The 23,255-nt window shown below is 40.8% G+C and overlaps 3 protein-coding genes across 4 annotated transcripts; 2 read left to right on the forward strand and 1 right to left on the reverse strand.

Moving 5' to 3' along the window:
- The first annotated feature begins 3,337 nt into the window (after window positions 1-3,337).
- arpc2 (actin related protein 2/3 complex, subunit 2) lies at window positions 3,338-12,594 on the forward strand. Its single transcript, XM_086148282.1, has 10 exons — window positions 3,338-3,551; window positions 5,133-5,167; window positions 6,789-6,901; window positions 8,949-8,994; window positions 9,105-9,291; window positions 9,421-9,514; window positions 9,800-9,926; window positions 10,018-10,118; window positions 11,426-11,526; window positions 12,138-12,594. Exons 1-10 carry the CDS (start codon window positions 3,478-3,480, stop codon window positions 12,157-12,159), a joined length of 900 nt encoding a protein of 299 aa, XP_086004408.1. The 5' UTR covers window positions 3,338-3,477; the 3' UTR covers window positions 12,160-12,594.
- A 1,096-nt stretch (window positions 12,595-13,690) lies between these two features.
- LOC147233447 (keratin, type I cytoskeletal 18-like) lies at window positions 13,691-16,913 on the reverse strand. Its single transcript, XM_086147408.1, has 8 exons — window positions 16,548-16,913; window positions 16,393-16,475; window positions 16,090-16,246; window positions 15,851-16,012; window positions 15,645-15,770; window positions 14,711-14,931; window positions 14,505-14,536; window positions 13,691-13,989 (listed from the first exon to the last, which is right to left on the reverse strand). Exons 1-8 carry the CDS (start codon window positions 16,911-16,913, stop codon window positions 13,766-13,768), a joined length of 1,371 nt encoding a protein of 456 aa, XP_086003534.1. The 3' UTR covers window positions 13,691-13,765.
- A 330-nt stretch (window positions 16,914-17,243) lies between these two features.
- Window positions 17,244-22,624, forward strand: LOC147233448 (keratin, type II cytoskeletal 8-like). Of its 2 annotated transcripts, none has more exons than XM_086147495.1 (9): window positions 17,244-17,399; window positions 18,943-19,151; window positions 19,284-19,344; window positions 19,923-20,018; window positions 20,110-20,274; window positions 20,432-20,557; window positions 20,625-20,845; window positions 21,289-21,314; window positions 22,118-22,624. In XM_086147495.1, the coding sequence occupies exons 1-9, from the start codon at window positions 17,244-17,246 to the stop codon at window positions 22,318-22,320; spliced, it is 1,263 nt and encodes a 420-aa protein (XP_086003621.1). In that variant the 3' UTR covers window positions 22,321-22,624. The 2 variants fall into 2 exon arrangements, with proteins under 2 accessions (XP_086003621.1, XP_086003620.1); XM_086147494.1 differs by having other exon boundaries at window positions 22,072-22,194.
- Window positions 22,625-23,255: the final 631 nt, after the last annotated feature.

Here is a 23,255-nt window from a genome sequence, read left to right on the forward strand (position 1 = left end):
GTCTCTTCACCTCTTTTCCGCACTCTCCGTTGCTCTGGACTGTTGACCCTAAGTACCTGAAATCCTCCAGCTTCTTGATCTCCATTCCCTGTAGCCTCACCGCTCCACCCGAGTTCCTCTCATTCACACACATATATTCTGTCTTGCTGCGACTAACTTTCATTCCTCTCCTTTCCAGAGCATACCTCCACCTCTCTAGATTTTCCTCTACCTGTTGTCTGCTCTCACTACAGATCACAATGTCATCCGCAAACATCATGGTCCATGGGGATTCCTGTCTAACCTCATCTGTCAGCCTATCCATCACCATTGCAAACAAGAAGGGGCTCAGTGCTGATCCCTGATGGAGTCCCACCTCCACCTTGAACTTCTCTGTTACCCCTACAGCACACCGTACCAGTGTCTCACAGCTAGCATACATGTCCTGCACCAGTCCAACATACTTCTCTGCCACTCCAGACTTCCTCATACAATACCAGAGCTCCTCTCTTGGCACCCTGTCATATGCTTTTTCTAGGTCTACAAAAACGCAGCGCAACTCCCTCTGGCCTTCTCTGTACTTTTCTATTAGCATTCTCAACGCAAATACTGCATCTGTAGTACTCTTCCTAGGCATGAAGCCATACTGCTGTTCACAAATGCTGACTTCTGCTCTCAGTCTAGTTTCCACTACTCTTTCCCATAACTTCATTGTATGGCTCATCAACTTTATCCCTCTGTAGTTGCCACAATTCTGCACATCCCCTTTATTCTTAAAAATAGGCACCATCACACTTTGTCTCCATTCTTCAGGCATCTTCTCACTCTCTAAGATCCTGTTGAATAATCTAGTCAGAAAATCTACCGCTGCCTCTCCTAGACACTTCCACACCTCCACAGGTATATCATCAGGACCAACTGCTTTTCCACTCTTCATCCTCTTCAATGCCTTCCTCACTTCACTTTTACTAATTTTTGCTACTTTGTGGTCTACAATAGTCACCTCTTCTACCCTTGCCTCTCTTTCATTTTCCACATTCATCAGTTCTTCAAAGTACTCTTTCCATCTTCCCATCACTCTTCTAGCATCTGTCAATACATTTCCCTCTCTGTCCTTTATCACCCGGACCTGTTGTACATCCTTTGCATCTTTATCTCTCTGTTTCGCCAACCTGTATAGATCATTCTCACCCTCCTTACTATCCAACCGAGCATACAAGTCATCATAAGCCCTTTGTTTTGCCTTTGCTACCTCTATCTTTACCTTTCGCCGCACCTCCCTGAACTCCTGTCTGTTCTCTTCAGTCCTCTCAGTATCCCACTTCTTCTTCGCTAACCGCTTTCTCTGTATACACTCCTGCACTTCCTCATTCCACCACCAAGTCTCCTTATCTACTTTCCTTCCAGATGACACACCAAGTACTCTTTTACCTGTCTCCCTGATAACACTAGCTGTAGTTGTCCAATCATCTGGAAGCTCACCCTGACCACCCAGACCCTTTCTCAACTCCTCCCTGAAAACCATGCAACACTCCTCCCTTTTCAGCTTCCACCATTTTGTCCTCTGCTCTGCCTTTGTCCTCTTCATCTTCCTTGTCACCAGAGTCATCCTACAAACCACCATCCTATGCTGTCTGGCTACACTCTCACCTACAACTACTTTGCAGTCACTAATCTCTTTCAGGTTACCTCGTCTATACAAGATGTAGTCTACCTGCGTGCTCCTACCTCCGCTCTTATAAGTTACCCTATGTTCCTGTTTTTTCTGGAAAAAGGTGTTCACTACAGCCATTTCCATCCTTTTTGCAAAATCTACCACCATCTGTCCCTCTGCATTCCTATCCTGGATACCAAATCTGCCCATCACTTCTTCATCCCCTCTATTGCCTTCACCAACATGTCCATTGAAGTCTGCACCAATGACCACTCTCTCATTTCTGGGAATATTCTGCAAAAAAAGTGAATAAATATGAATGTAAATATAAATAGAGAGAAAGAAGACAGAAGATAGGAAGACATCCACGAATAAATAGACAGCAGCAACAACAACAACAACAGCAACAACATCAGTGATATTAAAGGAACAGTATGGGTGAGAAATACACAACCAGAACTAAACGACAATATAAATAGAGTAACGATAGCAATAACAAGAATAAAATAAATAAACAAAAATGGGCAGTATTTGTGCGGGCTGGGGCAGACAAGGATAAAAAAGAGTTATGGGCAGAGTTAGGGCATGACGTGCCCCAACTGGGTGAGGCAGTGAATAGAGTAAAGTAGCAAGATTGTAGAAGCAGCAGAAATGCACCTCAGGCCGGTCAGAGTTGTGTGCCGTCCAGACTGCTGTTGCACAGTCTGATGGCCGTCGGCTCAAAGGAGCGCCTGGGGCATAAACCAACAGGTCTTTATGATTTCTATCAATTTCTAAGGTTTTGGTGAGATACATGACATGTTTGCTCAGGGAATGGTAATACCTGGTGTGACAAGCCCACAAAGAAGAAGAACAAAGCAGTAGTCAGTAATGACAGGGGATCTAGCGGATAGGACAACCCTGAATATCCTACTCTGTCTTCAAAAATGTTCTCCCACAGCAGGGAGGAGGTAAAGTGTCACATCAGAGGTCTTATCATGACAGCTGCCATGAAGGGGGTAATAAATGGAGACTGAAAAGCTCCTCGAGTTTAAATCACTGTTAGGACTGTCTGAGTGGCAGCACCACTCAGGACACAAGTTCCTTAACAAGATAGTCCTGTTTTTAGTGTCACTGGGACCACACGTCTTTGAACAAAAGAACAAGGTCATTCTTTGGTTAATGAACTGTGGTTACATGTTTGTGCTTTTGAAGCTTAATCTAAGAAACCAAACATTAGCTGGTATTATATTGTATTGTTTTCCTTTTCCAATATGCTTTTTTTCTTGCCTTTTTCCACCCTCTTCCCAATGATGTTTTTTATTGACTTTTTTGTGGTTTCTGGTGATTAGTTGAGTCGTGTGTGTGTGTGGGGGGGGGGGGGGGGGGGACAAAAATTATTTATTTATTTTTTGAATTTCCAAATACAAAACCTACAGTCACTCACTTGATACAGATAAACGCAATGAAACAGTAGATAAACCTAAGTTCACTGCAGTAGTCTATGCTCTGCTTTGTAAACTGTGAAATAGCATGCCAATCTTGTCTTAATTAAAAGATCAACATGGGTTGTGAGTAATAAAATACAATATTCCTAGCTCCAAAATAATTATTTTTTATGTATTTTTAAGTGTCCTATAAGTATTATCGAGTTTGTCATTTCAATTTATTACAGGCAGCATTGAGGTCCACCCACACAGGGTCCAGGGTGTAAAATATGCGGAAGCGACAGGCGGAAGTAGCCTCGGCGGAAGCGGTACATTCTGTCAAGGGAGGCAACATTTTGCAGATTTTGACACAAAGAGGCGTAATCCAACCACATACGATCGACCACCCCTTCGTCCTCGACTTCAGCACCCGTTGCCATGATCCTGTTAGAAATCAATAACCGCATAATAGAAGAGACGCTGTCGTTGAAGTTCGACGGCGCATCAAACGGGTGAGATGTCATTGTTACACCTGGCTAGCATTGCTAACACCAGCTAGCTTCCCCATCGGCGCATTATTAAAATGATGCAGGCGATACGTGACACACATAAGGCTCTGTGAGGAGGTATTAAATGCTACTACCATGCTAAAATCCGTGTGTTTAACCTTCCTGTTTTTTTTTTTTACGGTTACTAATCTTAACAACAGATTAGCTTAACGGTCCGCCGTGCGGGTTGCCCGAAGCTGGGGCGTGTCACCCCTGTCTGTATTCTGCTTGAAAACGTAACCTAAGTACATTCGATCTTCCGTAGGGGAGCTTTGACACAGCATTTAGCGCATAGTTGCGATGAACTTGGAAAAAGGGCTGGTTCATTATATTTATCTTCAAACGCTCTGGGAAGCTTAGAGTCGTCGCCTTTGAGATATGGCTAATGTCTCTGTACAACTATTTCGTTTCCGAGAATGAGTACAGTTCCGATACACTTAATGGAACTGTATATTGCCCCTGCGTTGTTTATGTATTCTAAGTTTACTTTCCTCGCTAAGAGTGCACAATTGATATGCGAATACATAAGAGTGCACAATCGACATGCTACCGTAGCCGTCGCCTGGGTGCATCTTCCGCATTCCTGCATTCAGGCAGAGTCAAGTTTGCATCTCATACTGGGAGGGCTGCAGCTCACACGAACACAAACGTTATGGACGGACATGTTCCAGCAACATCCACTGTAAATATTTTCTTTACTGCATGCAGTAAAGCAGCTTGTGCACCATGCACATGTAAAAACAGACCTGTAAACTGTGCCTTTTTCGATTGTGTTGGGCGAGATAATTCTTCCAGGACTCTGATCTTGCTGAAACTTAATTTAAAAAGAATTGCCAATAATAGTGGAGCTCATACATTTCGCCCAAATCCAGATTCTATCACATTGCCTTGTTTACTGCCATCAGACAGCCAGCAAAAAAGACATCTGTGAGGTTTTTCAGTGCATGAATGAGACCTTTTCTATGAAGTTGCTTGATAGGGGTATTAAGAGCTATACTCAAAGACACATTGCATTACATTACATTACAGTCATTTAGAAGACACCTTTTTCCAAAGCGACTTACAAAAAATGCAATATAATAACCGAAAATCCAAAGTACCAGTAGTCGTTATTCACAAATGATTAACCACTAGTAATGGGTTCAGATATTGCCAGAATTCCTATTTTAAGTATAAGTATTAATAGCACAGAAAACAATACTTTCAAATATTTTTGCAAATGAACAATTGATAAAAATTGCCTTGGCTAAAAATTTGTGTGTCATGTGATGGAAAGTATACTTGTGTTTTACACCATAGCATGGAATTTTTTTAATCAACATAATTAATAATGGATGTAAGAAGTAACCGCAAATACTTTAGTGACATTTTATTTTCCAGCAATTCATAATGGCATTTTTTTTAGCGATTTGAGCCTTGGAGGTTTGGCTCTTTTATGTTATGTTTCAGCTGGGGCAGAGTCAGAACAACATTAATATCTGAAATTGATGATTTATTTGATAAATTCTTTTACAGCTGCAAATTTGTTCTTTTTTTTTCTTTCAGGACCAAGCCAGAGGCTGTGGATGTGACATTTGCAGGTAAGATTATTGAAGGTTAGATCTTGTACGCCTCACTACAGAGTACCTGCATCATCTTGACTTGTCACTGAAATACATTATTTTGTTCTTTGATCCACAAGTTTAATGCATCAGATATAGTTGTAAGTGCACCCCAACAGTTTTGAGGAGACAATAAGGTCACATAATTCAGACTGTATTCAGAGATGCATTTTATTTTTTTTTGCAAATGTGTAGAACATTATGTGTCCTGTGATAAAATGGACTGCAGAAAAAAAAAACCCTATCAACTGCAAAAGCTGAAGTACTTTGCTTTGTTTCACAGCAACAGTGGAGTTCTATTAATTCTAAAATGAGAACGAGGGAGAAAATCACTTTAACTGTGTTTTATAAAACACGTCACATAGAAATGTGCTGCTTTCTCTCTTTATCATTAAAAGTAAATCGAGTTCTAACAAAATGAAAGGCCAATGAAAAATTGGTGGATTGGCTGGTCGTTGCAGTGTTTAATTTTTGCTTGATTATGTAACACATCTTTCAAAGGACAAAATTCTTGTTTTATTGGAGGGATCTCCAGTCCTGCAATCCCAAATTTAAACATTGTTTATTGCGTGCAAACCACAGAAGTCAGATATTACAAGTGCTCACTATGGACTCAGGCGGTGGCTCATTTCAAGTTGACAGGTGTAAATTAGATTATGTCCAAAACTCACATTTTCTCTTAGGAGTAATGTTTGCAGCTATTAAAAGCATTTCACTAGTTCTCAGATTTTGTCTTGAGATTGCCCAATGATCTTTGTGCTGAGACTGAAATTTGTGTCTACGAAAAAGTTGGGATTTTTTGTAGTTTTTTTTAAGCAAACTCCATCTGTGGACAGTTACCTTTTAGAATTGAAGGGCTAATGATGTGTAAAGATTAGGTGAGATTCGGTAAGGCATCTATTTTTCCACAACGCATTTGCAGACACTGCAAAACACTGAACATTGTTTTTTTTGGAGGGAGGGGATCTCAATAATTAGATGTATTTTAAACTCTTGGTGGTTTTTGGGTAGAGGTTTATGATTTTTGCTGTGGGCCTTGGGAGTTTTTCATTACTATTTTTCCGTGATGTTGAAACAATTGGCTCAACAAATTGTCAAGTAAGGGGCTGAATTAGCACAATGTTCTTAAACAAAATGCACACACACACACACACTCGAAGTGAGTGTTTCCAAAGAACAACTGTCTGGATGTTGACCTGATAATTATTCCACACTAACATGTGACAGACTATATTGTACATAGATAGACATATTTCCTGTCCCATTTTCACATTGCCCTCCTGAACATCCTTCCTGATGGAGACATCCATAGCTTCATTGATGCATTTCTGCCAGTAGGATGGACATCCAAATCATTTGGTGCTTACAATGTTAAGATGTAATGCTTATACATTACAACAAAATATGTTCGCAAATTTGATATTTTATGGTGGACTGTTTTTATTCTTTATAATTCTGCGGTTCCATTCTTCTTTGCCAGAATTCTTCCTATGTTAATGAAAGCTGTTGTTCTTTTAGGCTCCACAGGGTGGAGAAAGCATTTGGATGGTTCTCTCTATTTCTTACCTACAGACATTAATGCTCTTCTTCTCTGATGCAGATTTTGACGGTGTCCTGTACCATATCTCCAACCCCAATGGAGACAAAACCAAAGTGATGGTCAGCATTTCCCTGAAGTTCTACAAAGAGCTGCAGGAGCATGGTGCTGATGAGGTAAGTCAGGATTTCTGCAGATGCACGCAGTCTAATATAATGTTTAAGTAGAACATTTGTTCATTTACACAGTCAAATCAACAGACAATCGAGTGAGTGGAGAATATGAACACTAATGGACCTGTATGAAGCTTTTCATATCTAAAAAAAGAAAAGAAAAATAAAGCCAAACATTTTCATTAAATTTTTCTGCTAAAAATGTCTACCTCTCAAGACCAACAGTGGTCTCTTTTGGAATCCTCAAAATAAAAATGGATTCAAAATACAGCATTATACCTCTGTGTAAGCACAGAAAGTATTACTCATAGAATTTTAGAGGAAGCAAAAAAGGCACTAGATTTGGAAAGGTCAAATGTGTAGTGGGAAGAACTGACAAGGTGCAGAAATGCATACTGGGGCTTGATAATATGCCAGAAGACGAAACATTACATATGTGAGGTCTGATTTAGAGGTTCTTGAACAAAGCAAAGACACTGATAAATTCTTTACTGGCTGGGTAACAACAAAGAAATCCTACTGTGTTATTACCTCATGTGGGCTCCCTCCTTTTCTACTTCTATTTATTCTACTGTGTATGGCACTGTTCCATAAAACTGCAGATAACAATCACATTCACATTTCTTTTTTGCACCTTTTTTTCTGAAAATTGAGTTACAATCTGGAAACTGTTATGAAGTACAGCAGAGAGAAAGAGTTTAAACTTTGCAAATACATTCCCTGTGTATAAATTGTTTTCAGTCTGAATTGTGAGTCTTGGTAGCTTTTTCTATCATCTAGATTTCAAAATGATGCCTAACCTTCATTCTAACACACGTGTGCATTTGAAACAGAATTTTGAAGGACAGCGTGCCCTTGCTTGTCCCAGATTTTGGCAAAAATGTTTGCTGTTTAAAGTATTTCTGTTGGTCTTAAATCTCAGTTCTCGTCACTTATCAACAAGACTTACCTGAAGTGGTTGAAACTCTTAGTGAGAGTGACGGCAAAAAAACAAAACATTTCAGTCTAACTAGCCACAGTCAATTAATAAAACAAAACAAATAAACACAGGCATTAGATTTTGGCTTTTTTTCTGTGGGAGAATCACAGTTATTCTGTGTTCCATTTTTTTATGTTCCACTTCTGGTTTCACTGTTCTACTACGCCGCATTTTCCGTTCATCTATTTTGATAGATGGGTCAAAATGATCTAATATCTAAAAAGGCTGCACATGTTCTGCACTCTATCCTCAGGCACAGAGCTCTGTTGCCATGTATGGAAGAAAGCTTCAAGTCCTCTGTTAGAAACAGGAAGTGACTGCCTGTGACTCGCAGCAGGCGAGGAAGTGCTGACTGAGTATAAACAGCATGGCAGCAGTCCAGCGAACTCCCTCCTTGTTCCCTTAAAAGCAAAGGGTTGAATGAATGGTTTGTCTGTGCCACTCATTCATTCAGTCAACAAAACGCTGATAAGATAATTTTTTTTATTTTCGTCTGATCTTGCTGTGACTTGTAAGAAATCTTGCTTTCCATACCGGAATCAGATTTGCATACGACTGCAAGTCCTTATTAGTTCATGCCAATACGGCAGGTATCCATTAGCAACAAGCATACTGTGTGTTTACTCTTAAGACCCAATTAGCTCAAAGCAAAACCCACCCACTCTGCACGCTAACGCATTTTTTTTTTTCTTAAGGCGTCTCTTTTACTGTTGATTACATTTCTTTTTCTGTACCTCCTTGTGTCTGGGCCCCCATGGGTTTTTACATTGATAAAAGGATGTTTGAAAATTGCTTAAGAGGAAAACACAAGAATTAATTATTTCATTGTCAATACTTATGACTTTACATTCTAAGAAATGTATTAACAGTCAACTGATCATTAAACAGACAAATCTTAAATAACAGGCTATCAATGACATCAATAGTAGATAAAAAATGACAGCAATGACATTTTCTGTTTATATTTAAAATAACCACTTAAGTTGTCTACATCATTTCTGCTTTCTGTTTCCTTGTATTTCTTTTTTATCTGTACAAATTAAGTTCTCTTTCCCCCTTTTTTTTCTTTAGTTGCTCAAGCGAGTCTATGGGAATTTCCTGGTCTCGGCCGAGCCTGGTAAGAAATCCAGCACCTCCTTTCAAAGACCTAACCCCACTATCCGCCCAGTACCGATTCAACTTTTACCTGGAATACCATTCACTGCTTTGTGGTTTGTACCCTCCCAGGCTACAACGTGTCTCTACTCTATGACCTGGATGCCCTGCCCGGCAATAAAGACGAGGTTATCCACCAGGCCGGAATGCTGAAAAGGAACTGCTTCGCCTCCGTTTTCGAAAAATATTTCAAGTTCCAAGAAGAGGGCAAAGAAGGCGAAAAGCGAGCTGTAGTTCACTACAGAGATGACGAGTCGATGTACGTGCAGTTATCAGCTTTAGATAGGATAAGATAGAACTATAGTAATGAATGATGTTTGTAGTTTGGATTCTTTACATCTAATTTACCCACCGTTCTAAGGATGTGTTCAACGTTGGGTCTTCGCAGGTATGTGGAGGCCAAGAAAGATAGAGTGACAGTGGTGTTCAGCACAGTGTTTAAAGACGACGATGACGTCATCATTGGCAAAGTTTTTATGCAGGTTTGTGAGGAATTGTATCTAGACAGTGCATGGGCCATGTGACCTTCTGTTCTCAATTTACTGAATAGATATATGATGTGCAGCAAACTCATTGATTTCACTGATTTCTCATTGAGCTCACCGTCCCACAGCTTCACATAAGCCACACCCACTTTTAGCGGCCCAGTCACATCTGAAGAATTTGAATTAAATCCCTCTTGTAATGTCACAGGTCTCAGTTATTAAGGTTCACTGGGAAATGCGCCCCCATGATGTAAAAGTGCTTCGATGTTCTTGTGCGCACAGGAGTTCAAAGAGGGCCGGCGAGCCAGTCACACCGCCCCGCAGGTGCTATTCAGCCATAGGGAGCCGCCTCTGGAGCTGAAGGACACGGACGCAGCCATCGGGGACAACATTGGATACATTACTTTTGGTCCGTGGCAAAATACTGCTTGTCACACTTGATGTCACTGCGTTCATGGCACAACTAATCTGATAATGATGTTCTGTGTTGACCCATTTAGTTCTTTTTCCACGTCACACCAATGCTAATGCCAGAGACAACACCATCAACCTCATCCACACCTTCAGGGACTACCTGCACTACCACATAAAGTGCTCCAAGGTGAGTATCTACTTTTAAACAGCTGATCCAAGTATACTTAAAGACAAATATGTAATGTAAATAAATCAGGTAGATAATCATAATATCATCATGTTGAGGGTTTACAGTAAGTTAATTTTGAATCTGTCAGCCGTACAATCGGATCAAATTTTGCGGAAATATGTAATTATGTATTGGCCAATCATCCGTCTTAATTAAAGGCTAGAAAAAAAGATCTCCTCCTCCCACGTAATGGTGCTCACCATAATTCATCCTCCTCCTATAGAAAGTCTGGCCGTCAATGAGATCAGAGCTTGACAAGTACGTGCCAACTGGGCGTTTGTCTCTCTGCGAGTGCTTCCTTTTACTCGACCGTAAACCCTTAATCTATGTAATTTTTCGGATGACTTACATTTCAGAGGCGCATGCTTTGTGATGCCACAAATAGACAATGAAACCACATGTTTTCACACCCAGACAGCATGGAGACGAGAGGATTTATTGGTTTGGGTGGGTAGCAGGAATTCAAAGATGGAGAGCAAACGATTGTTATTGTCCTTATTGTTGCACAATGTTGCACGCCAGTGACACAACACTCGATTGTTGCAAATAGATACACATATTAAAAATTACAAGTTGGCCCTAGGGCTCAGCAATACATCTAAATTTTACCTATTGTATTGCTGATATTTTTTTTTCAAATATGGAAAATTTGATCGTTTACGGCTGACACCATTTTGGATTGTCTTGTTCGGTTTTAGACATTTCCTTCCTCTTATCTTCTCAAACGCATATTGGGTAAGACACTCACTCCACTATGTTGGAAAGTTGCAATTGAACATCAGCAAAGGTAAAAAAAAAAAAATAGTAGATTAGAAAGCGCAAGTGAATAAAAATAGTGAACAAAACATTTTTTTCCAAATTTATAATCATTTCATGGTGTCAGCTTTATGCTATTTTAAAAAACAACTTAAAACTGGGCAAATATAACCTAAAAATAATCAAGTAGTTATGTAGAAAACTGCAAATATCACAAAAAATGTTTTATTTTCTCTTTAATGTGTTTTTCTTTCATTGAAAGAATTGAAATCGAAAATTATTTTCTCTACTCTATTTCTCTCCTCCTCCATATGCTATATACAGTACATATGAAGGGAATAGATTGTCTTTTTTCCTTGCAGTGATATACATATCAAAAGTACCGGTAGTATCACTCAACCCTACTTGACATTAATACTACGTATCTTTGGCCTTTGTTCCATTAATTCAGAGGAAACCTAGTTGAATTAATGCCAGGAATTTAAAGCTGCTCACTGTCCTCTCCACAGGCCTACATTCACACACGCATGAGGGCCAAGACATCAGACTTCCTCAAGGTGCTGAACCGTGCTCGACCCGACGCTGAGAAGAAGGAGATGAAGACCATCTCGTATGTAACCACCACGACATGATTATCTGTTTATTTATCAGGGGGAGGCTTTTATGAAAAACTAAAAGGTTTTGGGCTAAATTGGGCTCTTCTTCCTCACAGTTATTAGAAGGAATTCTGTGTTTTTTACATTTTTGATTCAAGAAATCTTCAAGAAAGAGATGGATTAAAATCTTAGTTTAACAGATTAAACCTTGTTTTTGAACTTGTGTAAAGCACAAGTGCTTTGGTAGCCCCCTGTTTGCAGACAGGCTTTTGAGATCCAGTTATCTGTATTCGCGATAGCAGTGTTTGTCCTCTTTTTGTGAGTCTCAGTCTCTGTGTGTTTTCGAGGTGTGTGACCGTTTTCACAGTGTTTTTAAGTGAGTCACCAAGGAATCTCAAAAGCTAAAACTACCGAATTCCTGCACACACGCCACTTCTAAGCTGAGATAAATTGTGTGATATATAATGTACAACTGGAGTAACGTGGGACCTCCCTCCCATCTGAATTTGAACGGATTCTTGAGTCTTTGGTCACAGGATACATAGCCATAAAAGTTTCAACGTTCTAATGGAACGGTTGTTTGATTAATTTTAAATAAATTGAAATTGATTTGTATTTTTTTTAGTGGAAAGACCTTCTCACGCTGAGGACCACATGCCCCTCCCGCCCCCCAGCAGAGAAATCCAAACCACCATGGGCACGGCCAGAATGACACGCCGCGACCCAATGCTACATTGGAAAGGACTCCAGGATGCGTCGAAACGCCCCACCCTGCCCCAAAACATGTTTTCTTCTCTTAAATGAATAATAAAGTTGGCTCAGCTTCTGGAAAGCCAAGGCTCGAGATAGTGAACGGGCATTCCTTGCTTTGCATAGATAAAGAGAATTATTAGTCCTATATAAATATATATATGAAAAAAGAAATTTTTGATACAATATCTTTTACTTCATTTGGTACTCTTGCTTGCCCCTCACCACAATCCAATATTCATGTGTTGAAGATTCCGACCCGCGCTCCTCTGTGCTTTCATGTTGTCATTGTCATTTGAAAAATGTTGAATAAATCACTCATACAAAATAAAGTGCTGTGGTTTTTGTAACGGAACCTTTAATTGATACTGCTGTATAAGAATTTGATTGTGTGTGGGGTTCTTTCTTCACTGGAGTATGTCAAAAAAAAAATTGAAATGAAAATGAGATATTTGAAGAAACTACAGTATTTGTTGACTATGTGTTTGGCTTTGTCTGATGCTCAAGTTTCTCTGATTCAGGGCTTTTTTTGTTGATTCATATTTGCTAATTGATCCTTATATCCTTGAAATAAAGTATTAGTTGTCACCACACAATGACAGATCTTACTTCCATATCCCTGTATAAAAGTAATGGCTATGTTCAACAAATCACCAAAGTAGGACTACAGTGTTTCATGAGGTGATGCAAAGTTATGAAGATATTTTCAAAATATATAGAACATATTTACTCCTAATACCATCCATCCATCTTCTACCACATATCCTACACTCAGGTTGCAGGGCTTCCTGAGCCTATCCCTGCTTATTGGACCAGTTGCCAGTCAATCGCAGGGCCATATATAGAGACATACAACCATTCTCTTTCATTCATGCACCTGGGCAATTTTTTCCTTGAAAACAAATACGCTCGATATATTGTTCAAAAAACCCAACTTCATTTGGTTTGGTATTTTACATTACATTTCATTACATTGCATTTGGCAGACGCTTTTATCCAAAGCGACTTACGATAGAGGACATAGGGACTGCAAATAACACTTGCAAATACACGATGCACAGGAAATATACAGAAGAGTAAGCTTGGGTTAGTGAGGTTTTTTTTTTTTTTTTTTTGACAAAGACATACACAAACGTACACACACACACACACACACTGCATAGCCTAACTATTTCCTTAATGATGCACTGTGGCCAAGGAATGAGGTGCACTGTGTACCTCACTGCCAGCCTTGAGCCAGCTCAGATTAGCTCCAGCACCCCGGGGAATTTCGTACAAGATCGGTGGTGTAGATAGTGAATAAATTAATGAAGTATTAATTGTTTCTGATACTCTGCTGTGCCACCCGGCTATGCACAATATAAAATAATTGTTGTTTGAATAGAACAGGGAACCGATGTGCCGCTTTAAAATTATTTATTGAGGAAACACAGGTGTCAAAGCCCTTTTACAGTTTTGAATGATGGGTTGGTGACACAGCATGAAACATCAGGCCTTTTCTCCTCAAGCCGTCTTCTCTGGCTTTTCATCTTCATTCTCAGAGGAGGAGGAGGAGGGAGATGAAGATGAAGATGAAGAGGATGAACCTTTCATTTCTTTGAGATGGTCTCCTCCATTGGGGCTGTTGACTAGTGGGACAGTAGATGATTTAGCAGGCTTCTTAGGAGCTTCATCTTCTTTAGTGTTTCCCTGCTGCTCTTGCAGCTTCCCATCAGGCCTGCACTGCTCTATGAAGGAAACAGATTTCACAGGGTTTGTGCGTTTCCTGTTATCTAATTTTCAAACCATTGAAACCACATCCAATATTTAAATCACATTTGTGAATGTGATTTCACAATCACTGCATTTATGATTCTGGTGAGGTGATGAATTGATATCATGCAGTGTGAGAGGATGATTTTTAAAAGAACAGTCAAAAAAGAAATCTTTATTTAAGTCATCATATGCCCACTTTCAGCATTTTTTTTTAATAAATTTAAAAAGAAAAAGTAAAATCAAAAAATCTGAAATAATTTGAGAATTTTAAAAATCATCAATTTTCCCCAAATTACAATTTTTCCTAAATTACAAGGGGTGCCAAAATTACACAGATGAACACATCTATTCATTTGTGTGTGTATGTATACCCCCCCCACACACACACATATATATATATATATATATATATATATATACAGGACACAAAAAGCCAAATTTGTCAAATTATTTTGGGATTTTTGTTTTGTCATAATCAAGGCCTTACTGCTTAGAGCATCCTCCAAGGAGAGCTGCAGGCTGTTGAAAAAGAAGAGAGTAAACACGCTGATACTTAACACTGACATTGATGGAGCTTCCTGTTTTTTAACTTCTTCAGTGCTGTGACTTCATGTTAAGTTTCACAACAGAAAAGACGAACATCTCTAACATCACACAACCTCAATATCTAATTAGGTGACCTCTTGGTCTCACCTGTCGGCATCGGTCACCAGCAGTCTCTGGTAATTATTAATTTCTTCCTCCAGCTTCATTTTGATGCAGAGTAGGTCCTTGTTCATTTCCAGCTGGCTCTGCAGATGAGTTCTCACCTTCTTCAGCTCTCCCTCCAGTTTCAGAATCAACTGGTTAAGGGGTGCCAAACGCTGGCCGTTCTCCAGTTTGGTGTTGCGGAGGTTTTCTTCCAGACTGTGGATCTGAAAGTAACACGTTTATTCACGCATTGAGACGGCCAATCTCCTCATTACATTTTCATTGGATGACAGTTTCCCTATATCAAGCGTGGAATTATATTACACTATAAATATCATATGTAATAGGGAAGAATAAATTCACTGGAAAATGAATCGGAAGAAGGAATCTTGCAATTTCATTATATATGCTATATATTGGGAGCAACTCGGCCATATACGTTGCTTTGATGACATGTTTTTGAGTTTAAAACAGTTGTGAAAAGACCCATTCAAAAGCGCGATAGTGTTGACACCATCAGACCCTGCCCTGCAATTTCTCCCTGTTTCTCCCCGTGTATTTTATGTTACGTTTATACGAGAGCATTTCCAGGTGGTGCAGAGGGGAGTGGGGTGTGGATCAAGAGGTTAAGTAGCAGGTTGATGTTGTAATGACAAGCCTGTGAGGAATGCTTGTGAAATGAGCAGGTGGAGAGACAACCCTGCAGGCCCTTTATCATTTTGGTCAAGATAAACAAAATTAATTTATATATATATATATATATAAATATCTTTCGGTCATAATTTGTCATCACTATCTTCCACTTAATCTTCTCCGCACAAAAATTCAAATATGTGTGTACGTCTGTGTGTGTGTGTGTGTGTGTGTGTGTGTGTGTGTGTGTGTGTGTGTGTGTGTGTGTGTGTGTGTGGGCAGCTGTGCCTTCAGAGGAGATTACCATGCTCTGTCCACTCTGGACCTTGAGTTCCAGATATTGTTTCTGCTTGAGCAGATCCTTGAGCTCTACCTTTCCCCTCTGCAGGGCCTCTGTGTTCTGCGCCTCCTCCGCCTTGATGTTTTCAAACTAAAAAAAAAAAAGGGATCGGGAAAGTTTGAGAAGGAGGAGGGAGAGGAAGGAAGGACTGATCGGAGTCCTGGAGGCACCTTGTTGTGGTACCACTCTTCTGTCTCCCCCAGGTTCCTCTCAGCCAGGAAGCAGTACTGCCTGCGGACCTTGGAGAGAATCTCCGCCAGGTCGGAGTCCTTCGAGTCCATCTCCACAATCACCTCAGAGTCCCTGATTTTCTCACGCAGAGCCTCTACCTCCTGCGTGCAGAAAGTTAACTTTGGTCTCACGCTGAACGCAGAAATAACTTACGCTCGGTTGTGCGTTTCAGCCTCACAGCTCTGTGCTCCTTCGCCAGATGAGCAACCTCTCCCTTCAGCAGCTCGATCTCCCTCTGCCTTTTCCTGTTGTTCATCTTAGTGTCCTCGATGTTCTTCCTCAGATCCTCAAGGTCGCTCTCTATCGCCTGACGGGCCTTCGTCTCATCGTCCAGCCTGAAAAGATTGTGGATATCGGAGGGCTCATCAATAGCTGTGGAGGTAATCTTGAGTTTAACTGGTAATGTGAATAATTAATTGTACATCAGTCAAGGAATCCCTTCATTGGGACCATAAAAACAGCCTCATTGGATGGAACTGACTTGTTCTTGAAGTCATCATTGGCCAGTTTGGTGTTGTCAATCTGAAGAAGCAGCTTGGCATTGTCCATGGTGATGTCTTTCACCTGAGATAGGTTGAAACATTTGTTAACACAACATCAACAACGAAATGTTTTGACGGGAGAAAGAGTGCGCACCTTATTCTTCAGACCATCCAGCGGTTTCTCCACCTCGTCCCAGTTGCGTCCCTCAGGTGTTTTCCTTCTGGCCAATATCTCATCGATCTCCTCCTGCAGGTCTCGGTTCTCCGTCTCCAGCTGCTTTACGCGGTTCAGGTAACCGGACAGCCGGCCGTTCAGACCCCGCAGCGTCTGTTTATCATCCGGAGCGGCGGGCGCTGGGGGAGCAGCGGCTGGAACCGGGGCCGGAGTGGGAACGGGACCGGGGTCCTTGTCCGTGACGTTGCGCAGGACGCTGCGCAGCCCCTCCAGGCTCCCCACGGACGCCTTGGAGCCCCTTCCCCCGGCTCCTCCGAACATGCTCGCGGATGAGTTTGAAGGCATGGTACATGGGCTAAGAAGTCGGTGCTAAGGTGGACTCCCACCGGGTTGGGTTTTTATAGGCCACACTTTTTACGCACCGACGACGCCCTTGGCTTCTCGCTGACGCACCGATTGGAATTCAGGTAATTCATGTTAGACACTACTTTTCTTGTTTTTTTTTTTCTTTCTCTACACTTAATAGGATGTTTGTCCTCTGGATTGGACGCACGGACAATTTCGGGGAGGCGCTTCACGTATAAATGCAGGTGTTCCGGAGCGCAGGGCGCACCTGCAGCGCGCAACCGGCACCGGCACGAAGACCGCAGCCAGCCTTGCTCTCCAGATCCCGGCATGTCGACACCCAGGGGTTACAGCAGCCAGTCCTACAGCCCCGGAACCTCCGGAGCCGCCCGGAGCCGCCCCGCCAGACAGCTGGATGCGGGCAAGTCCAGGGAGAGGGACGACATGGTCGGACTCAACGACAAGTTCGTGATGTTGATTGAAAAGGTGTGTTAAAAAAAATCGTTTCACAAAATCTACTTTCCAAAATAATGATATGCTGAGAAAACAAAACATCTATTAAACTTATTATTTGATGATAATATTGGAATAGAGCAGATTGTAAATTATGAATATTCTAAGTTAAAACTGTAGCATACAAAAATAGATGAAAACATAAAAAAAAATAATTCAATATTATTTATATAAATATCAAAGTAAAGTAATATGGAATATAACCAATATCAAATATACTGTATAATACTAATACTAATAATATTCATTCATCTTTATTAATTATCATTCCTTGTTCCTTCCATACACTAATGTAACAACACTTTTAGCAACAATGATTAATAAAACTATTTTAAGTCAATGATTCAGTTCTCCCGTAGAGTTCTTAGCACCTAGGAATAATACGGTTTTCTTCATTTTAAATATATTTATTATGTTTCAATATTTTCTTTGGACTTCTTGGTTTTTGACATTTAATTGTACGTATAGAGGCTTCAGAGGTCTCAAAGGTGTCTCCTTCAGGTGCCTTCAGATTGCGTAGGACATCAGTGTTTCTGATAACTTCTGGTTGAAGATTTGATCGCCTCGATTTCTTACAATATGTTGCGATAGACTCAAAAGCAATTCTCCTGTAGATTGGCAGCTAATTTATGTATCAGGGTTCACACCTGATCCCAATTTGCAATCGGCGCCAGCTGCAGCAGATGCCGCTAATGAAGATCCCTATAAAGGGCAGCGGCACCACCCTACCTGGGGGGGATTGCAGCTTGCAGAGCCCTGCCATTGTGGTCCTCACGGACCACTGTGAAGCCCTGCCACGACCGGACCCCACCCCTGCCATTGTGGCTCGCAGAGCCCAGCCACGACCGGACCCCATTCCTGCCATTGTGGCTCGCAGAGCCCTGCCACGACCAGGACCCCATCCCTTGCCACAACCGGACCCCAGGTGTAACCTCTGTCCCCTCCCTCGTTACGACCGGACCCAGTTGGCCGGTGTAACCTCTGTCCCCGTCTGCAACCCGTCCAGTCTGCAACCTGTCCTGGTGAGACCCAGCCTCTGCAGTTCTGCCTGCAACCCGTCCCATCTGCAACCCAGTCTGCAACCCGCCCTGTCCCGTCTGCAACCAGCCCCGTCTGCTACCCGTCCTGGTGAGACCCTGCATCCTGTCCCGTCTGCAACCCGTCCCGTCCCGGTGAGACCCAGCCTCTGCAGTCCCGCCTGCAACCCGTCCTGCCTGCAACCTGTCCCGTCCGCAATTCCGTCTGCAACCCGCCCTGCCATGTCAACCCAATAAAAGCGCTTTCAACCACCCATCTCTGCTCTGAAGTGTGGTTCCCTGCTCGAGTCCGCCCCAGCGGTTCGTGACATTATGATTGTACTGTATTTTAACTCGCTTGCCAATTCTAGCCTCAATTATTGACAATTACAGAGTATTTAAACATACATCCAATAATCCTTTAGGCAATAAAGTTATTTTATCACCCTTTCCTAAAACAGTGAACCCTGCACCTTTGCTCATCTGTCTCTCTGTTTCAGATGAAACATCTGGAGGATGAGAACAAAAAGCTGGACACAAAGTTAAAGATCTTCAAGCAGAAGGGAGACTATGAGGGAAAGATCGGGGACATCGTCAGGCAGCTGGAGGATGAGCTGGAACAGCAGATCCAGGAGTTACTACAAGATCAGGAGAAACTCCAGGCTGAGCTGGAGCAGAATCAGGTGGAGGTGGAGGACAGCAGGAACAGGTCAGCAGGTCACTGGGTCCCTGATTTGAAAGAACTTCCAGTAATGCTCTGTTGTGATTTATGAAAGGACAGAACGCCGGATCACGGATCTGGTACCTGTAGTTTTCTAACCTTTACTTAAATTGATTTCAGGTATGAGAAGGAGTTGGAAATAAAAACTCATCTGGAGAATGAATTTATCGTCACCAAACAGGTACCCTTTAACTCTTAAAAACAATAAATACTAGATAGAAATTTGGCTTAAAAAGTATTTTAGATATATAAACAGTATATCACTACAAAATAATCAATTACTGTTATTTCACCGCTTCACCGGTACCTTCATTTCATATTGTAAAGTTTGTATCAGATACCAATTAATGATCAAACAGTTCAATAGCTGCCTGCCTTATCAATTTAATGGGAGGATTAAAATAAACTAATACTTGCTTGTACCTCTGAGCTTTTATATACATTGAGGTTGAAATATTATGGCTATATATGTAAAGATATATAAACAGTTTAAAAATGTTACCCATATATTTCATTTTGACAACCACTTAATGCTGTTATCACAGGTGGTACATCTCAGTTAGCTGAATAACAGAAAACTCATTTAAGAGATATTTTAAAACATGGAATATCTAGCAGATTTTTTTCAGTGAAAAGTATAATTTTGAATAATAGCTCAAGCTCAGATTATGAACAGAATCATATCATAGTGTGGAGGCCTTTCTGTCACTTTTGTGCTTGTCAATTTATTATTCCACTTGTTTGAAATATGTTTAACAGGAAGCAGATGACAATCACTTGGAAGCGGTGAATTTGGCTCTGGAGCTGGAGGACCTGCTGAGAAAGCTGGATTTCCTTAGGGTCGGCCATGATGAGGTGGATAGAATATTTACTTTTATTTTTATTGTCTGTGAATTTTTTTTTTAAACTAAAACGTTTCTTCCATGACCCCTGGCTTCATCTGCAGGAGCTCAAGGAGCTGAAGTCTCAGATCCAGAACGAGACGGTGCTCATACAAGATAACAGCAAGCGGTCCCTGGATATGGACGAGATCATCGAAAGTGTCAAGAATCAGTACACCCTTATGGCCGCCCGCACCAGAGAGGAGGCAGAACACTGGAACCAGAAAAAGGTGATTTGCTCATGATGTGAATAGTCAAACTTAGAAATCCTTTTAAAGAAATCTGTTTTTTAATCAGCTACAATAATCAGTTGCTCATCTTAAAATCTCTATTTATTTGTGGCAGATGAAATAACTCAAAGTCTCACATCCTCACATATCTCTTCAGATGGATGTCATGGTCTTAAAAGCAGGGCAGTGTGAGCAGGAATTGCGTGACATAAAGAGGGAGATCTCCGACACCTTGCGTCTCATCCAGAGACTCAACGGGGACCAGGAAGCCATCAAGAGAAAGGTTTGATGTCACAAATACATCTGCATACACAGCTGCTGCACACTTGCCACTAATATTCTTCCTGCAGGAGGAGTCCCTGAAAGAGAATATTAGTGCCTCCATCATAGAAGGGGACAGAAACTTGGAGAAGGCCCAGAAGGACATCATCCAGCTGGAAGAGGCCTTAAGGCGCGCCAAACAGGACTTTGCCGGGAAGATCCGGGAACACCAGGAGCTGATGAACCTCAAACTTGCCCTGGACATTGAGATCGCCACCTATCGTAAGCTGCTGGAGGGGGAGGAGAAGAGGTGAGGGACCAGGAATGTTTCTGAGCTTGTCTATGTCACCATGTTTTTAGGTGATTTAAATGTAAGCCATTTTTTTGTACAAATAATATTTGGTGTTTTCCATCTATTACTTGGGAATTCCAAACATTTTTATTTAGACATATTTTATTTATTTATTTTGTTATTTCCAAGTACTTCCTTTTTAGGTCTCAGGTAATTTTGGTGAAATTAATGGAGGTGGAACCCAGCGATCCTGGAGTCACTGTGTGATCTATCCAGTTTTGCGGCCCATTTTTCTGCTTCACTATTAAATATTTAAATTGTGAAAATGCTGATGACACAGAGCAATTTTGATTTTCCTATAGCCATGCACTTGTTTTCGTCTATGTGGCTATTACATACAAATATAAGATGATTGAATGTTTTTCTGCACTGAATACTTCTTCTGCTACATTCCCTTGTAGAATGAGTGACCTCTTGTGCCGCACAGGTGAGAATCATCCTGACACCACTTCTGCTCTTCCATTGGTTGGTTAATATTTTGCTATGTGGTGTGGAGAAAAAGCAGAGAAGGTCCTAGACTTTTCAAATACTTTTGTGAAATACTAGTTGAATTTTTTTCTTTCAATTTTCTTGATCTATTTATCTTCTGCTCTCATAATAAAAACAGGTGAATAACTTCATCTTCCCTTTGTAAAATGTTGTAACACTTTACATTAAAATGTTTTTTGTAAAAAAAAAAAAAAGAAAACTAAGAAAATCTAATCAGTCTTTTTTTGATTAATTTATTTTTTTGAAGCCTTGCTGTAATACACCACTGTATTTGGTGGTGAAGAGGTAGATTTGGATAAATAAATAGACAGCAGCAGCAACAACAACAGCAACAACAAAATCAGGGATAACAATGGACAACATAAAGGAACAGTAAGGCTGGAAAATACACAACCAGAACTAAACGGCATTATAAATAGTGACAATAGCAATGAGTACAATTAATAAACAAAAATAGGCAGGATGTGTGCAGGCCAGGACAAACACGGATAAGAAAGACAGAAGAGTTAGGGCATGACATGTGAATGGGTGAGGTAGTGAGATTATGGAAAATTGTGGAAGCAGCACAACCAGTCCAGTTTGTTGTTGATGTACACTTGCATTTACAATTTCATTCCTTGAAGGGTCAGTGTCATTTAATTCCAATGATTGTTTCATTTTGTTTGCCACTAAAATCAAACCTCTCTTTCACTCAGATTTCTAAAAACAAACCAACCAATCTGAGTCCCTCATTACATCCAGACGTTAAGCTGCCAATGAAGCAACCCTCACCGGAGATGCCGCAAACCCCAGAACCCACTGTCGTCCCAGCAACCAGCACTAATACCTCAACCAGCCCTATCCAGCCAATGTACCATTCTGCTACCAAGAGGCGCCTGTTGATCAGGGTGGAGGTCAAAGCAGGAAAAGTTGTGTCTGAAAGCTCCCATTTTACTGAGGACTGAATGGCTCCATCCAAATTAGGTGAATTAAAACTTCCCAATTGAGTTCAATTTCTGTGAATCGTCAGAAAAAACTACCATCAAACATCCTCGCTACTTGTGTGCTTTCTGACAGCCGAATTGCAAACTCACCATTTCTCAGAATTCGTTTAGGAAAGTTTTTCCAATCTTTAGAAATATTTGGTCAAATAGCCACAAGTGCGTCACCTTTCAACTTCCTTCTCTTTTGAGATTATGCATTATGTAACAGGAAAGCACACAGTTACCGGTGTTAAGGTGTTTTCATAAGAGCAGTAATTAAAGTTTAATCAGGGAGGACAAATCGCACCTTTACTAATTTGTTTTGTTTCACAATGTGTGTAAACTGCTTGGTCATTCATTGTTCAGGTAAACAATAAATGGTGCAATTTGACAGTTATGTCTGCTTTAAATCTCTTACTTTTGCATTTATCTTACGGACTGTCATATCATTCGAGCTCTTATTTCATCTTCACTCACAAGTGTTATAGCTAGTTAAAATCTGCAAATGTTGGTGAGTGGTAAGTAATCAAAGTGAACGTTATTATTCAAAAATCAAGAAGCTGGTGTTCATAAGCCCATGAGTTGTTTACCTCTTGAGATTTAGAAATTAAAAACAGACGTAAATCCGCTGCCTAGTTAGGGATGGGTGCTGGATCAAAAAAAAATTGACTAGTAGAGTTTGGAAAATATCCACACACCAAAAAATATGCTCCAAAAAAGAAAAAAGATTTTTTTAACACAAAACACTTAGTCTCGCATGCATGACGTGTAGAGCAAAAATAGGCACTTCCTCAAATGCTTATCGGAAATATGTGTTGACAAATATGTTATTGTGGCGCCATTTTTTTAAGAGAAGAGGATGATCATGTGATTGATTACCAACCAGCTGCACTATCAACAGCTGCTTGATGCTGCAG

Source organism: Fistularia commersonii, chromosome 6 (genome assembly GCF_037954325.1).
Source record: "Fistularia commersonii isolate RoL2024-O1a breed Wild chromosome 6, RoL_Fcom_v1.0, whole genome shotgun sequence".
NCBI lineage: Eukaryota > Metazoa > Chordata > Actinopteri > Syngnathiformes > Fistulariidae > Fistularia > Fistularia commersonii.

Bases quoted from the DNA above. Each gene is read 5' to 3' on its own strand.
- arpc2 (XM_086148282.1), top strand. From the start codon at position 3,478: ATGATCCTGTTAGAAATCAATAACCGCATAATAGAAGAGACGCTGTCG. The intron at 9,515-9,799 runs GTTTGTGAGGAA...TTGTGCGCACAG, and splicing joins TTGGCAAAGTTTTTATGCAG to GAGTTCAAAGAGGGCCGGCG. The intron at 10,119-11,425 runs GTGAGTATCTAC...TCCTCTCCACAG, and splicing joins ACCACATAAAGTGCTCCAAG to GCCTACATTCACACACGCAT.
- LOC147233447 (XM_086147408.1), bottom strand. From the start codon at position 16,913: ATGCCTTCAAACTCATCCGCGAGCATGTTCGGAGGAGCCGGGGGAAGG. The intron at 16,476-16,547 runs GTGCGCACTCTT...AACCTATCTCAG, and splicing joins TGGATGGTCTGAAGAATAAG to GTGAAAGACATCACCATGGA. The intron at 14,932-15,644 runs GTAATCTCCTCT...TGTTACTTTCAG, and splicing joins TCCAGAGTGGACAGAGCATG to ATCCACAGTCTGGAAGAAAA.
- LOC147233448 (XM_086147495.1), top strand. From the start codon at position 17,244: ATGTCGACACCCAGGGGTTACAGCAGCCAGTCCTACAGCCCCGGAACC. The intron at 19,152-19,283 runs GTCAGCAGGTCA...AATTGATTTCAG, and splicing joins GTGGAGGACAGCAGGAACAG to GTATGAGAAGGAGTTGGAAA. The intron at 20,275-20,431 runs GTGATTTGCTCA...ATATCTCTTCAG, and splicing joins AACACTGGAACCAGAAAAAG to ATGGATGTCATGGTCTTAAA.